The sequence below is a fragment of the Elephas maximus genome, chromosome 27, assembly GCF_024166365.1.
Source record: "Elephas maximus indicus isolate mEleMax1 chromosome 27, mEleMax1 primary haplotype, whole genome shotgun sequence".
Lineage (NCBI taxonomy): Eukaryota > Metazoa > Chordata > Mammalia > Proboscidea > Elephantidae > Elephas > Elephas maximus.
In genome coordinates, this window is record NC_064845.1 from 15,576,348 (window position 1) to 15,592,694 (window position 16,347).

Sequence of the window (16,347 nt, forward strand, 5' to 3'; positions counted from 1 at the left end):
GCCCAGGGACTCCATTCCAAAGAACAAAAAACAAAAGGAAACCAGTTGCTGCCAAGTCAAATCTGACTCATGGAGTCTTTCGATATTGCAAACAGTTAACAAACTTGGCTGCTAACCAGAATATTGGAGGTTCAAGTCCACTCAGAGGCACCTTGGAAGAAAGGCTTGGCTAGCTACTTCTGAAAAATCAGCCACTTAAAACCCTATGAATGTAACCGATGCCACTGAAAAATTTGTGTGGAAATTGTGAAATGGGAACCTAATTTGCTGTATAAACTTCCGTCAAAAACACAGTAAATATTATTTTAAAAAGAAAAGAAAACCCTATGGAGCACAGTTCTGCTGTGACACACGTGGGTCACCATTCCAAAGACTAGATCAACCATAATTTAGGTTATTTATTTTTATTGGATCTTTAGTTCATTTCCAATTTTTCACTAATATAAGCATGCTGCAACGAATACTCTGGTGGCCACACCCTACTCCCATCACTGACTGTTCCTAAAGGTAAATCCTAGAAGTGAACTGAAAGACCACAGTATGTGCACCTTTCACAACTTTCTATGTGTTGCCAAACTGCCCATAAGAAAGGTTGTACACTCTCAACAGCTGCGACCGAGAGTGCTCCCTTTCTCTCACTCTTGCCAACTGTGGGTGTCACCTTTCTTTTATCTTTGGTTGCTTGGCTTTGTTTTCCTGGACTGTTCTTAGCCCTCTTTTTCTGGGCTGTGTCCCTCAGCCCAAGTCCTTGGTGTCTGAAGAGGGATTCTATTGAGTTGGCTACCCCTACAACTTGAGCCAGCCTACCACTCACATGTTCCCCTTTGAATACCCACCAAAAATGTTTGCTTTTTTAAATGTAAAACTCAGGTAAACCAACCATTAAAGAGAGATAACAGCTGTTTTTTCTAAGGAAAAGAAACCACCTCCAGTAACTTAGACACGGTGCTGTCGACACTTCTGTGGTGAGGGTGAGGGGTCGGCATGGAAATTTCCAAGCCCATGTGTGACAGGCAAGCTTATCTCTTCACATTTTCCTCAGGAATCCAAGCCTGCTTCGTTTTCATGATTCAATCTTTCTTTCAACCCTGATATTCTGTAGTCTCCAAATTGCTGTGGAAAATATTGTTTTGTTTCCAACAAGTTTGGGGCCATTTTTACAGCAGAAATGCATGTGGATCTGCCATTTGTGGCCTCCAGGGGACCTTTAGCCTTTTACACTTTCTTTGGAACTCAAAAGAGGAAATGATCTGAGCTACTTGTGAAAATGAGTTAGAGATCTCAGCTGGTCTTGGGAGCCAGGAGCTTCTGCCAGCCAGTTTGATGCCTCTGCTGTTCAAACTGTGCTCCTGGTGATGGTTCTGCTAAGGCCCATGTCAACCAACCTAGCAAGGTTTGTGTGACACCTGGGGTTTTGCAAGGCTCTAAACACATTGCTGGTGGAGCTGCCAAAAATACAGAGAACCACTCACAGGTGCTTGCCTGTAACAGCAGCTCTCTGAGACCCCAGCACAGGTATCCCAGAGGGCACGGCACCTTCGTCTTTGCTAGTCAAACCGAGCGACGCTTTCTTAAGAAGACAGGAAGAGTCTGTGGAGTGTCCCTGCCTCTCAGGCCCTTGTCTGAGCATTCTCACAATGAAAGCATTTCTTCAGGTGACTGAGAGATTATTTGCCCACATGTTGAAACAAATCTCACTAGGGATTTGCATCACTTGAAGGCAAACAGCACATAGCATGGTTTTTAAACCACCGGTGATGCCTTTGCAAATACTTATTCAGCTTTTCTTTACATTTGATCTAATCACGAACAGTTCATAGGTTTAAAAAAAAAAAAAGTTCTACTTTATCTATAGTCAGACTAGTCTACAAAAGTGGAGCCTGCCCAAGTGACGGGCACTTTGTGACAGGTAAAACAATAAATAGCTGGATCTGATTAGTAACTGTTCTTTGCTATTCTATGTCAGTGGTTCTCAAGAGTGGGGCCTGAGGAACCAGCAGCATCACCTGGGAACTTGTGAGAAAGGCAAAGTCTGTGACCCCACCCCAGACTTACTGAATGTAAACTCAGGGGTGGGGCCTAGAGATCAGTGTTCAACAAGCCCTCAGGTGACTCTGGTGGAGACGAACTCGGAGAACCACTGCCCTTGGTATTAAAGCCATTCTCTGCCTACCTTCTTCAGCCAGTTCCCCAATACCTATAGCAGACCTACCCAAGCTTGAGTTTTCTATTTTCTACTATGCACTTGGGAACCCAAGGTGGTTACTGAGGAGTACAAATTAGAATCTAAACAAAAGCAAATCACAGAGGTTTTTTTTTTGTTTTTTTTTTTTTAATTGTGGGAAGGAGAGAAATTGTACATGTGGATTCCAGAACCAGAGATGAATGACTTTCATTCTGTAGAAAAGCTAAGCAGCTTGGAATGAAATGGTGAGGTGGCTAGGCTGGCTTGGTGAAATGTATGAGATACATGGAATTTTAAATGTAATTCAGTAGTATTACTTTCAGTTTTATATAATATCCTAAATTTAACAGAGCCCTGGTGGCATAGTGGTTAAGGGCTTGGCTGCTAACCAAAAGGTTGGCACTTCGAATCCACCAGCCGCTTCTTGGAAACCCTATGGAGCAGTTCTACTGTGTCCTATAAGGTCGCTATGAGTCAGAGTCGACAAGGCCGCAAGGGGTTCGGTTTGATTACATATTCATTGTTTATGGAAACTTAGCCATACTTCAAGAACTTCAAGAGTCTGTTCTTATAATCTCTTGACTTTGGATTTTGACAGACCTAGCTTCAAATCCCAGCCTCATCTACAAAACATTCATGTGACCTCTAACATGTTATTTAAGCTTTCCGTGCCTGGGTTTCCACATCTGTAAGTAAAATTGGAATTAGAATATCTATCTCATTCTATTGCTATCAAGATTAAATTAGGTGGATTCACTATAAAAAAAAAAAAAGCACCCATTAACTAATGGCCTTTGAAATTATTTTGATAATAACATTTGTAAACATTCTTCCCCTCCAAAAACTAAAATTTTGAGTTTTTATTATTTTGCTTAGCAAGTCCTTTTTTATATTTTATTATTAATGTCATCGCATTATCACATCATCGACAAACCCTAATTAACACGGTGACCAAATGAGATTAAACCCAATTATCTACTATTTAGTATTTTTCACACCAATATTTCTGTCTTATAGCTCCAAGTCAACAACTGACTCTACTGGTTAGCCGGGAACTGTGCTTCTCTTTGTTTTTTGAAACAAGCTTTTCCTTGAGTTTCTAAAAAAGGCATAGAACTAGAAGGTCACTTACAGATGCTCGTAGCCCAGAGGTGTTAAAACCTTGCCCAAGGTCCCTAGTGAATTTCAGGCAGGGACAAAACTAGAACTCAGGCCTCCTGGCTCCTAGGGTTATGTTCTTCTCAGAAATTCACCAGAATTACTCAATTTACTAGGTATCTCTCTTGTAATCAGAGAATCACAGAATGACAGCATCTCAAAATAAACCCTAGGTATTCTTGAGAGGGAGATGTCAACATGGATAAAATCCACCCAATATAAAGATCAAAAATGGCTCTGTAAGACGTTTGGCATTTTAAGATTTTTTTACATCAAATTATAAAAGTCTTAAAGGAGCAAACTGATACCTTTTGAGTTTTTTTCCTAATGAAATACAAAATAGCCAACATTTAATTGAACTCAACCCACTGCCTTCAAGTTGATTTTGACTCAGTGACCCCACAGGGCTTCCAAGGCTGTAAATCTCTATGAAAGCCAACTGCTATGTCTTTCTCCCACGGAGCCTTTGTTGGTTTCGAAACACTGTCCTGCCAGTTAGCAGTTGATCGTTTTAACCACTGTGCCACTAGGGCTCCCTGTATAATTGAACAGATATCTACACACAGTGGTTAAGCATTCAGCTGCTAACCAAAAGGTCAGAAGTTCAAATACACCAGCTGCTCCTTGGAAATTTTTTGGGGTAGTTCTACTTTGTCCTATAGGGTAGCTATGAGGCTGAATCTACTCGATGACAATGGGTTTGGTTTTGGGGTTTTTTGGTCTAGCAGGCATGATGCCATGTGTAAGAGAAAACAGAGATGAGTTTAACATAAACCCTACCTTAAAGGAGTTATCTATCAGTCAGGGGTTATAATACAAAGCCCAAACTACCAGGTTATAACACAGTTTCACACATGACTGCAATACCAGTTAGAGATCTATATCTCTCATGAAAGAAATGCCAACTACTGAGATTAAAACAGATGAAGGTTCCAATCAACTTGGAGTACTAAAGGTAGTTGCTGAAAGTCTGCAGCCAAGTAGGAAAGGAAAAGTGACAGTCTCAAAGAATCCAGGACTAACGCTGATGACAGAATGTTATTTCTGTTGCTTTTAAGATACTGCATGTTGTTCCTGCCACTTGTCCCCTTGTTCTTTGCTGATGTGGCTGATTCTTTTCAGCTGCCATGTGAAGACCAGATAATCCTCCTCAAAGGATGCTGCATGGAGATCATGTCCCTTCGCGCTGCTGTGCGCTACGACCCAGAAAGCGAGACTTTAACCCTGAACGGGGAAATGGCAGTGACGCGGGGCCAGCTGAAAAACGGGGGTCTTGGGGTGGTGTCGGACGCCATCTTTGACCTGGGCATGTCCCTTTCTTCTTTCAACCTGGACGACACTGAAGTAGCTCTTCTCCAGGCAGTTTTGCTGATGTCTTCAGGTAAGTATGCACAGACTTCCTGAAGAGAGTCTGCACAGAGCTTTTGCTTGTCTGATGCTAATTCAGATCACCTGATGAGTTTTCAGCCTCCCTTTAGCTTCAGAATCGTATCTCGTCCTCCTTCAAGGAGCCATCAGGGGTTTGCTGATGAAGGGAAACTGAAGGAGGATATCCGGTGTCACATGTTTTTTGCAGTCTCCTGGGGTAGTGGGACAGAGCCAAGGAGACTATCTGAAAGATTCCATGAAATGTCCCACCTTCAGTGGATACTACCCAGCCTGCCTCGTGTTAGCTGGCCAAGCCTGCCTCCTAGTTTTACATATACAGGATGTGGGTGCGAGTAGAATACTGGAAACCATGAGTGAGACGTAGAATCTGTTCTTGGCTTATCTACAACTCAAGTTTCAGTTCTATGAGTCAGAATCAACTCCATGGCACATGGGTGGGTGGGCAGGTGACTGCTGTGTAACACATCGCCTCAAAACTTCCTGGCTTGAAACATCCAAGATGGCGGATGGAGGCCGGGGCTGAGATATCCAGCACAGCTCAGGCCTCTCTCCACGTGGCCTCTCCTCTGTAGAGTAGTTGAACTTTACATGGCTGCTGGATTCCAAGAGGAAACGTTCCAAGCACATGAAAGCAGAAGCTGCAGAGCTGTTAAGGTCCAGCCTTCAGTTATACAGCATCACTTCTAGCACATTCGATGAGCCCAAACCTGTTCCAGCACCAGTCCAGATTCAGTAGTCCTCCTCTAGATGGAAGGAATGGAAAAGAACTCATAGCCATCTTTCATTTGCCGTAGGTCATTATGAACACCTCTAATTCCCACCAGTAAACGGTAGATAATAATAACGCTAATACTTCTTTCTTCAGGGATCTTGTCATAATAAATAAGAAATACAAAATGCACCACGGTCTTTCAGGAAAACTAGTCTTTAAGTAGAAGGTGGTTCAGAGTCATCTTCTACGTTTTCAGAGCACCCTAAGTCTAGCCCTGGCTCTGCACTTGTTGCTGCTCTTTAACTCTCTGCTTACCTGTCTCTCTCTCTCTCTCTCTCTCTCTTTCTCAACTACTTATTTTTTGAAAACAGTGACATGTCTACTTGTACACTTAGCACCTAGACCAGTGTTTAGTAGAATTCAGGAAATGTTTATTCAAGAAATGGCTGAATATCCAGGCAAAATCTCAGTCACTAGTAAAATGAGAATTCTTTGTAAAGTTGATGCTCCCCTAGTTAACTTAGTAGAATTATGCTTAAAGAATTAAAATTTGTAGCTTACCTAAGGACTACCTGTGTGATCTTGGGTGAGCCCCGTAGCCTCTCTGGCTTTAGATTCTTTTAAAATAAACAAATTCAACTAAATAAATGGAAGTAGACTCCTGGAGGGGAGTCCTTTGGGTGGTGCAAATAGTTAAGTGCTCAGCTGCTCACCAAAAGGTTGGAGGTTCAGGTCCATCCAGAGGTACCCTGGAAAAAAGGCCTGGCAATCTACTTTTGAAAAATCAACAATCGAAAACCCCCCCAGAACACAGTTCTACTCTGACACACATGGGGCGACTGGAATGGACGAGACAGCAACTGGTTTTGTTTTACCCTTTGTTTCTACTCCTCGAGGGACTCAAGATGATTTTTGGGCTGAAATTTTGGTGGTAGAATTTTTAAATAATGTCAAGTCACCTAGTGACAAAGTTATTTCTTTTACAGTTCTCTTTCTGATCATGTCTCCTAAGTAATGCAATGAAAGAGATTAGGTATGGTGCTAGCCTGTCTTTAACACCTTTCTAACTCTTGCCAACCTCTCTTCATAACAGAGAGAGAGTGGATCTCAGGTACGGTCTTCAGTAAGAACCTTGAGCAAAAATTTAATAAAGTTTTTTGCCGTGTACCTATTTTTGTAGTTATCTTCTATTTATGGCAAATGGATTTTTATTTATTGAGTAATATGAAGTTTCCTCTATAGTGAATCAATTTAAATAGATTATTAAGTAAGTTCAAAGTAAGGTAGATACAGAAAGAATGCAAAGTTGGTAAAAAAAAATTATGAATGTGATACGAAACACTATCAAACGCTTAACTGAATAATTTTTCTGAAGTCTCTGATTTTATGTGGCTGTCACTGCCTGACAGCCCCATGATATAACTCAATCACTTTTTAAAATCTTCTTCATCCTAATGACCTGGGCACTTTTCGTTAATATTGCCGGGAACAGGAAAATATTACAAGGCACCTGACATTTGGCACATAATACCTACATATCAGTGCTCCAAGGCTCTAATTCAGGGGCAGAGGAACCTGTAAGCAAGGTACACTCAGGCTTACTGGTGTTTACTTACTCATCTGTAGTGCACAATTTCACTCAGGTTTGAAAAAAATACAAAACGGGTACACAAAAACGGGTGAAGTTGTGAGCTACTGATGAGTAAGTAAGCACAAGTGAGCCTGTGCGTACCTTGCTCATTGGGTAATCCATCCCTGCTCTAATTCATCCTCAGAACTCTCTTTTAAGCCACACAATTTGTTTGACGTTTGGGTTACACAGTATCATAGTCCTTTACTTTGAGGTCTTTTCCAGAAGCTAAAACCAAAAAATCAAACCAGTCATAGTCAAGTTAGTTCCAACTCATGGCAACCCCAATAGAACTGTGCTCCATAAGGCTTTCAATGGCTGTGATCTTCAGGAAGTAAGTCAGCGGGCCTTTCTTCTGAGGTGCCTCTGGGTGGACTCGAACTGCCAACCTTTCAGTAAATTCCTGGGTCCTGCAGTGATAAACAGAGAGCTAAACTGGAAATGATACAAGACATTTCGTTGAGAATTTTTGTCTTGAGCTGTAGACAGTCTTTGACCTTTAAAATATTTCTCTCCTCATAGTGGGATGTAGACCCCAAATTCTTGTAAAAAGACCAGACTTAATGGTCTAACTGAGACTAGAAGGACCCCAGAGGTCATGGTCCACAGACCTTATGTTAGCCCAAGATAGGAACCATTCCCAAAGCCAACACTTCAGACAGGGATTGGACTGGACTACTGGGGTGGGTTATGGGATAGAAAATTATACTGGTGATGAGTGAGCATCTTGGTTCAAGTAGACACATGAGATTATGTGGGCAGCTCCTGTCTGGAGAGGAGATGAGAGGGCAGAAGGGGTCAGAAGCTGGCCGAATGGACATGAAAACAGAAAGTGGAGGGAAAGAGTGTGCTGTCTCATTAGAGGGAGAGCAACTAGGAGTATATAGCAAGGTGTGTATAAGTTTTCGTATGAGAGACTGACTTGGTTTATAAACTTTCACTTAAAGCATGATTTAAAAAAAAATTCTCTCTTTGTAAATATGTTTAGTCAAATTTCAGCATCACCAAAATGTCAGTTCATTTTTTTTACATCATTTATATGGCCATTTTAGCTTTGTCTTTCATCAAAGTACAGTTTTAATGCCACAAACCCCCAGTTAATTTGACCCTTTGAAGGAATACATCTAGAGAAATACTACGCTGGTTTTTTCTTTAGATCAAAAGTTAAGGAGTCCCATGGGGAATTCTTCGTCCACACTCAAAGAGAGAGAAGAAAGGGGACTGAAAGAGAGAGGGCATGAGCAGATCCATAGCACCTTCAACTACGAAGGACATCACAAAATAAAAAATGCACGAATCACAATTTGAGCTGATAGGGAATTCCAAAAGCCTGTGTGTTTTGTTTAGTCTCAGAAGGTGGGATTGAGACATGAGCCCTGGTCCTTCCTTTCAGATCGTTGTTATTGTTCGTTGCCATGGAGCCAACTTCAACTCATGGCGACCCCACATACAGCAGAATAAAACGTCTCCCTGTCCTCTGCTGTCTCCACAATTATTGGTATGCTCAAGTCTGTTGTTGCAGCCACTATGTATTTTCAGTGCTTTCCAACCTAGGGGACTAATCTTCCACCACTATGTCAGACAGTATTCTGTTGTGGTCCATAGGGTTTTCACTGGCTGATTTTCAGAAGTAGGTTGCCAGGCCTTTCTTCCTAGTCTTAGTCTGGAAGCTCTGCTGAAACCTGTCCACCATGGGTGACTTGGCTGGTATTTGAAATACTAGTGGTATAGCTTACAACATCATAGCAACAGACAAGCCACCACAGTACAATAAACTGACAGGCAGGTGGTAGGCCTTTCAGATTAAGCAAACCTTATCTAGATTTCTAAATAGCTGAACACTTAGAATGTACATTCATTTGATTGGAGCTACAGAGAACAAACCAGGGGAGAACTGGACAGGGTGATGTTTGAGGTTCATGGAGTTATATGAGGAATCCATCCAGGTTTACAAATTACTTTTGTAACCCAAGTGTTTGCAGCCTGGATGTTTCCCAGTTGTCAGCCTTCTTATGTTTTGTTTTGTTTTGTTTTGTTTTGTTTTAATGTTTTAAACTGATTTTACCCTTCTACATATTGGGAGGACCAGTGGTCCTCTCAAGACTTGGGAAGATTCCCAGGGCCATGGTCACTTCTCACTCCCACTCCCCATTGTGATTATTCTCTTCTTTGCCGTGATGACCCTACTGTGGCTCACCTCCCTTTTTCCTTTAATTTCCCACAGTACCATCAACCCCCAAGTACCTGTTGCAGTTAGATGCCACTGAGTTGATTCCAACTCATAGCCACCCCATGAGACAGAGTAGAACTGCCCCATCGGGTGTCCTAGGCTATAATCTTTATGGAAACAGATTGCCAGATGTTTCTCCCATGGAACTGCTAGGTAGGTTCAAATGGCCAACCTTTTGGTTAGCAGCTGAGCACATAACCATTGCTCCTCCACCAAGGCTCCAAGCACCTATAGCAGGTAGCACTTTCACTAACGGTATAAAGAAAGAGAAAGGAAGAGGTGGTACATCACAGCCTGGCAAACAACTTAAAATTGGGTATTTTACGTCTCTGTCTTCAAGGGAATTTCTGACTGGCATTTCTCCTTTGGCTCCTAGGCCTCCTTCGATGTTCCTAATCTCTTCTCACATCTCTGCCCTCTCTTCATGTCCATGCTTGTCCTCCACTTTCTCCCAGGCAGCCAGTACAAACACAAATCTTTCCCCTCATTACGCAGAGCATTTCAGCTCTGTACGTTAGACGTCTCCTACTTTACCCAGAAGGGAGGCATCACCTTCCACACACAAGGAGGTGATTGGTCTAAACCAAAAATGCCTGTCTGAACAAAGCACTGATTCCTTTCACCTAATTTATGCCACTACCCTGGTATCTTGGTCTCTGATGCCCCAAGCCTCATAGGTTATATCCACACTCATTCCTAGGAGTTGAAAAGTCCCCAGATGTGCTTCTCACCCATTAACCAAACCAATCACCTTCAAGCTGATTCTGACTCATGGCAACTCCATGTCTCTCAGAGTGGAACTGTACTCCATGGGATTTTCAGTGGCTGATTTTTGGAAGTAGATTGCCAGGTCTTCCTAGTCAGCTCTAGGTGGACTCGAACTTCCAACCTTTCAGTTAGCAGTTGAGCATGTTAAGTGTTGGCACCTCCTTGGATTGGACAAGGCAAGGCTTCTCCTTTCCACCTCTGACGTAACATCTATTGTCTTTCTTCCCCTCAGATCGCCCAGGGCTTGCCTGTGTTGAAAGAATAGAAAAATACCAAGATAGTTTCCTGCTGGCCTTTGAACACTATATCAATTACCGAAAACACCATGTGACACACTTTTGGCCAAAACTCCTGATGAAGGTGACAGACCTGCGGATGATCGGAGCCTGCCATGCCAGCCGCTTCCTGCACATGAAGGTGGAATGTCCCACGGAACTCTTTCCCCCTTTGTTCTTGGAAGTGTTCGAGGATTAGACGGACTGAATTCATTCTCATAATTCCCACCGCACTACTGGGTGTCATTTCATTCCATCGCCTAGCTCTTTTTGTTTGTTTGTTTCTTTGTTTCTTTGTGTTGGGGGATTATTTGAGGGAGAAAGGGAGATCGTCCTTGGCATAGACATGGATGAAATTGCCCCTTGAATGCAGGTACTTGTAACTATTGCATTTTTGTTCTCCAGTCCTTTGATGTGACCGCTTTGAAGGCTTTACAGCTGTGGGGGTGGGGTGGGGAACGATCATTAATTCACCAGCACCAAGCCATCACCAGCTCCCATCTGTCCCTGATCAGAAACTCAGCAAGCAAAATGGCACCACAGAAGACCGTCGCTGTTGTTAGTTGCTGTCAAGTCAATTGGGACTCATGGCAACTCCACGTGTGCAGAGTAGAACTGCTCCAAAGGGTTTTTAAGACTGTGACTTTTCGGAAGCAGATCACCGGGCCTGTCTTTTGAGGTGCCTTGGGGTGGGTTCCAACCGCCAACCTTTCGGCTCGTAGTCAAGTGCTTAGCCATTTGCGCCACCCAGGGCGGAAGACTAAAGAAGCCTTAAAACCAAGATAATCTTGTCATCTTGATCCAATCCTGATTTTTGCAGGGCTGAAGTTAGCAGGACACAGACCACCTCTGATTAGATAATGGCTTTCGACTTTGTAGAGAAAGGTCGGAACAAATTTGCAACTCTTCAAGAGCTTACTGTTTTTGGAGGCCTTGATTCTCTCCAGGAAGCATAATTTGAAGTGCACAGGAATATTTGTGCCCTGTAAAATTAGCCATTGTTTTCAATATAATTTTTATAACCCTATGATTTAGCTCACACTATACAAGAGAATGACTCAAAGATGTGCAGGTATTTAAATGATTAAGGCCAGCAAGGGCGGGGGAAACTTTTTCAGTGAGCCAAAAGAAATTAGAAATCTTCACCGACATCAATAACTCAACAGTGTCCCAAAATTCCCATAACATTACCTCACAGTAGGAAAGCTGCTTTACAGTTTAGGCTCAGAGAAAATTTCCACAGACATCAAATTTATTTAGAGGATGTTGTCACTTTTTAATGGCATCTGATCTGACATCTCCCAAGCTCCCGAAGTTATTTACCCTGATTGCATCTTCACTGAGCTGACAAGAGATTTCCCTCTGGATCGGATCTTCTAATCAAAGGAGAGATAACAAGCTGAAATTTGAGGCTCATTGTGGAAGAATTCTGAGGAAGGATTAGTGCGATTACATTTCTGAGTTGAAGGAAAATGCCGTGTTCTGAGGGTCCCTTCATGTCTTGATGGTCTGTGACTGCTTCCTGCCAGTCTTAGATCCTCAAGCTCTTTGCCTGACTCACAGATGTTTCCTAGTCCCTATCTTCCCTCTGAGTCTGAGGCATTAGATAGCTTGACTGTCACTAAACAAAGACAGAAGATACTGGTCCTGCCACTGACCCTCTCTGTCCCTCTTGTAACATTGTCCTGACTGACACTACTACTATTCCCCCATGTCATCGAGTCAATTTTGACTTCTAGCGACCCTAGAGGAAGGAGTAGAACTGCCCCATAGGGTTTCCAAGGCTATAAATCATTACGGAAGTAGACTGCCACATCTTTCTCCCAAGGAGCGGCTGGTGGGTTCGAACCACCGACCTTTCAGTTAGCAGCCAAGCACCTAACCACTGTGCCACCAGGGCTCCCACTGACTGATACTCACAGAAAATGCCTACAGACTACGTGCACGTACACTCTCCCACCTCCCCTACCCAGCCACCTCCCCCATGCTGGGGTGAATTGTGCCCACAAAACAAATGGTGACACCTCATCCCTTCAACTTCAGAAAACGAGCAAAGAATATACCCACGCAATTGAATGTACCTCATCTTTTACTGGCATAGTAGAGATAAACTATTCCTTTGCCTGCCTTTTACTGCCTTATCCTGGAGAATCTGGGGGGAAAAAAGCCATATCCGTAAGGGTCACCTAAAAACAAAGGAATGTAAGTCACTGTGAAAACCAAGTTGACTAATTTTTTTTTTTTTTAAGTTCGATGGAGCATAAACTGGCCCAGGAGTCAGTGTGCCTGAGTTCTAGTTTGTGTTCTGTCCATTGGTAGATGTGTGATTTGGGGTCTTGGTTTTCTCACCTGCTGAGTAAGTCATTTGGATTAGATGGTCTCTAAACCTTTCCCATCCCTAACATTGTATGAATTTCTAGGGGGAGACTCTGGTTCTTTGGATGGTTTCTTTTATATTCACGTTTCTAGCTTTATTAGACCAAAGCATGGCCCTATTAGCAGTTAAGAAAAGTGTATATGATGCTGGTTCAGAGTGATGTTGAAGTTGACATCATACTAGTGAACTATTTAGAAGACGGTAGCATGGCCTTAGAAAAAGTAGAATACAGCACTGAAAACCCCAAGTATGATGGAAGTAATCTGGGGGGAAAATTGTATGTTTAATGCACCGAAGCAATCATTCTGGCTTCTGGGAAAAAGGAAACAAGAATATCACCATGGAACTTGCTAAGTCACCAGAGAAAGTAAGTAGTGATGAAATTATAATTATGAAGGTCGTGGGTAGACTACCTGCCTTGACTTTATTTACATATAGTTTTTTTTTGTTTTTTTTTTTTTTGGTTTGGCTTTTTCTAGTTAGCCCCTAGCCATTCTCCTCAAGTGCTTACTTTACTAACGTCTCAGTTCCCTCTGCTTGCTCTCCTTGGAGAAGAACTCTGGTACAGAAACATTTAATTGCCTTCTACGCTCCGAGGTAACTCAGAGAAGATGTGTGGGTGAAGTTTGCCCTCAGAAGGGAAAGAGAGGCAGGTGAGCAGGTGGGGCACTGGAGGGGTTCACAGACTCCTCAGGCGGCCTTCCCTGGCAAGTTTTCCTTGTTTTGTTTGACAAGAATCCCTTACATCAGACACACCCAGATTCAAATTAAGTACGGAGATGATCTACAGCTAAATCAGAATGCTTTGGGGATTAACTATGACTGGGAATTGGCCAAACAGTACAGTATATCTACAGTAACCCAGCCAGTCCCATGTAAAATCATGTTTGGCCCTCAGTCCCTCAAATGATTGCCTCATACAGGCAAACCGCTGGTCCAAAAATCTTGTTGGAGGCTTAATACTATAGGCTGAGTGGGACAAGTATGAGTGTACTTCAGGTTGACAGGGAAGGCTAGAAGGACTCAAAGGATCAGGGCTCTGGTGGTCGAAGTAAGTAAACTCATTCCTTGTGTAACTAATTGAGGTACTTAGAGCATCTCAAAACTCCATCTCATAAGACTCAATTGTGAGGGATTTGCTCTGGATTTTAATCCGCTTTTTTTTTTTTCCTTATATTGTCAAGACTTTCAAATCTAGTGTGAACCTGATTGAAACACCCTTCCCATCCATCTCCCATGATTGGGAGATGTCCCAGTAGAGCAGAACACTTCTGTACAACTGGGATTCTTATTTATAAATCAGTTAACGTTTGGAGATGAGTAGTGTGGGGTGTGTGTGTGTGTGCGTGCATATGTGTGACCCTTAAGTGTACTTTGCTCTTCAGTGTAGATGTGCAGTATTTCCAGAAATAGTGAAAAAAAAAAAAAGTAATTTTCTTCTTCATGGTTCTGCTCAAAATACCACGTGCCGCCTCAGAGCTTTTTCTAGTCAAATGAGCCTCGGTCCTCAATGACACACTTGACGTGTTGATGCCTCAGCCTAGTGATGCCCCCTCATCTGTGTCCTGAGCGATGACCCTCAGCCTGCAGTGTGGTCACAGGGTGGACGGCCTGCCCCGGCTCTGCCCCGTGACGCTTTTCTAGTTGCTCTTGCGGGAACAGGTGTGCAAGCCTCGTCCCCTCCTAAACACTAAGCCTCTCCCCAGACTCAGCCTCCAAGGAACTGCTGAGCACCCTCAAAGCATGTCATTGTCGGTGATACATTTTTATTCTATGGAACTCTAACGTATTCGTGTCATATTGACCTTTTGCTGCATGAGTCATTAATTATGAAATCAGTCTTATGGTTTTTGAAATGTAGCCAGCATTTATAAGGCTAAACCTTTTTCATGAGCTGAATTTAAGTGAATCATCCAGCCACAGCTCCTCTCTAAAAGGAGAGTGATGACAGACATTTGAATCTCTTTACCCTTTTCAATGGCTATAGCATCAGGTTCTAAAATAAGCTCATAATTTTTCCTGTTATTTTAATAATACGGAAAATAGTAGCATAGTGTTTCTTTGGATAGCGATAGACTATAATCCATATTTAAATTTTATAGAGAAGAAATTTTATTGTACTGTGATGTAGATATTTATTATCCAGGTAAGGATTTGCCCGGTGTGTATTTTTTACAATGGAAACATTTTACTTTAATCTTTAAAAAAAAAAAAAAAAAAATTAAACACACACACACAAGACTAGGGAAAAAAAAGGTTTGGCCTTGTCACAGAATTTTTACTGTGCTGTATAAATGTTTGCAAATGCAAAACATGTGCATTTCTAATGTGTTTCCACACTAATTACTATTGCCTCTGAGAGCAATATCGTGCAGGTAAAACGCTGTGTGTGGCTTTCTGTTGCACAGTTAAAGCTGACCCACCTTATGCAAAAGACAATCAACTATAAATCTGTCCTCCTCAGGATGCAGATAATAGTCATGTAAATTATGGAGCACAATGTAAGACAAAAGAAGACACTTTAATTACACAGGTATTGTTAATAGGGAAAAATATCAGGGCATGAATCAACTGACCTTATGCAATTTCTTTTTTCTTTTAGTTCTTCCTAATTGACCTGGTGGCACAGTGGTTAAGTGCTACGGCTGCTAACCAAAAGGTCAGCAGTTTGAATCCACCAGCGCTCCTTGGAAACTCTGTGGGGCAGTTCTACCCTGTCCCATAGGGTCACTATGAGTCAGAATGGACTCAACGGCAACAGGTTAGCAGGAATTGACTTGGCCTTTTGAATTCGAGCATAGAACCAAGTTGGTTCCCTATGCTGTCTTCAGAGAAAACACTTTTTTTTTCTTTTCCATAATGTTTTCATGCCCTGAGAATCGCAAAATACTACAGAATAGGAAAAGATTTACAGTCATTGGAAGATTTTTGTTTTGCAAACAGTGTTATGTGATATTGCTAGATTGGTAATATTGTTTTTCAGCCTAAAACTCTGTTGAAATCTGTGATCGAAATGTTTTAAACTATCCAAAAAGAAAATTTGTATATTTGGGAAAAATGGATTTTTACATAGCTTTTGTATGCAGATATTAAATTGTAATTATGAATATAGTGGGCGTAGATAAATTCATAAGCTTAAATTCTTAAAAAGAAAAAAAAGAAAAAGCTAATAATTGATATATTTTCCTGTCTCTTTCTTTAAATATTATTATTTACTAAATAGGCACACTGTTGCCTGATGTGGTCACCTCCGCTTCTACCAAAAGGGCAGTATCTTAGTCATCTAGTGTTGCCATAACAGAAACACCACAAGTGGATGGCTTTAACAAAGACAAATTTATTTCCTCACAGTAAAGTAGACTAAAAGTCCAAATTCAAGGTCTCAGTTCCAGGGGAAGGCTTTCTCTCTGTCAGCTCTGGAAGGAGGTCCTTGTCCTCAGTCTTCCCGTGGTCAACGAGCTTCTAAGGTGCAGGGACCCCAGGTCCAAAGGATGCGCTCTGCTACCAGTGCTGCTTTCTTGGTGGCATGAGGTCCCCAACTCTCTGCTTGCTTCCCTTTCCTTTTATCTCTTGAGAGAGAAAAGGTGGTACAGGCCACACCCCAGGGAAACTCCCTTTACCTT

The 16,347-nt window shown here is 42.2% G+C and overlaps 1 protein-coding gene across 17 annotated transcripts in view; it reads left to right on the forward strand.

Annotated features, from left to right (window-relative positions):
* The window catches only part of THRB (thyroid hormone receptor beta), a 415,197-nt gene extending 399,345 nt beyond the window's left edge, over positions 1-15,852 (forward strand). For 14 of the 17 annotated variants that reach the window (XM_049871031.1, XM_049871028.1, XM_049871023.1 and 11 more), the window contains 2 exons: positions 4,466-4,724; positions 10,305-15,850. In XM_049871031.1, coding sequence (XP_049726988.1) covers positions 4,466-4,724; positions 10,305-10,546 — 501 coding nt within the window. In that variant the 3' untranslated portion in view covers positions 10,547-15,850. Of the gene's footprint in view, positions 1-4,465; positions 4,725-10,304 lie in introns of all 17 variants that reach the window. The other 3 variants (XM_049871036.1, XM_049871035.1, XM_049871037.1) reach the window with 2 other exon arrangements.
* Positions 15,853-16,347: the final 495 nt, after the last annotated feature.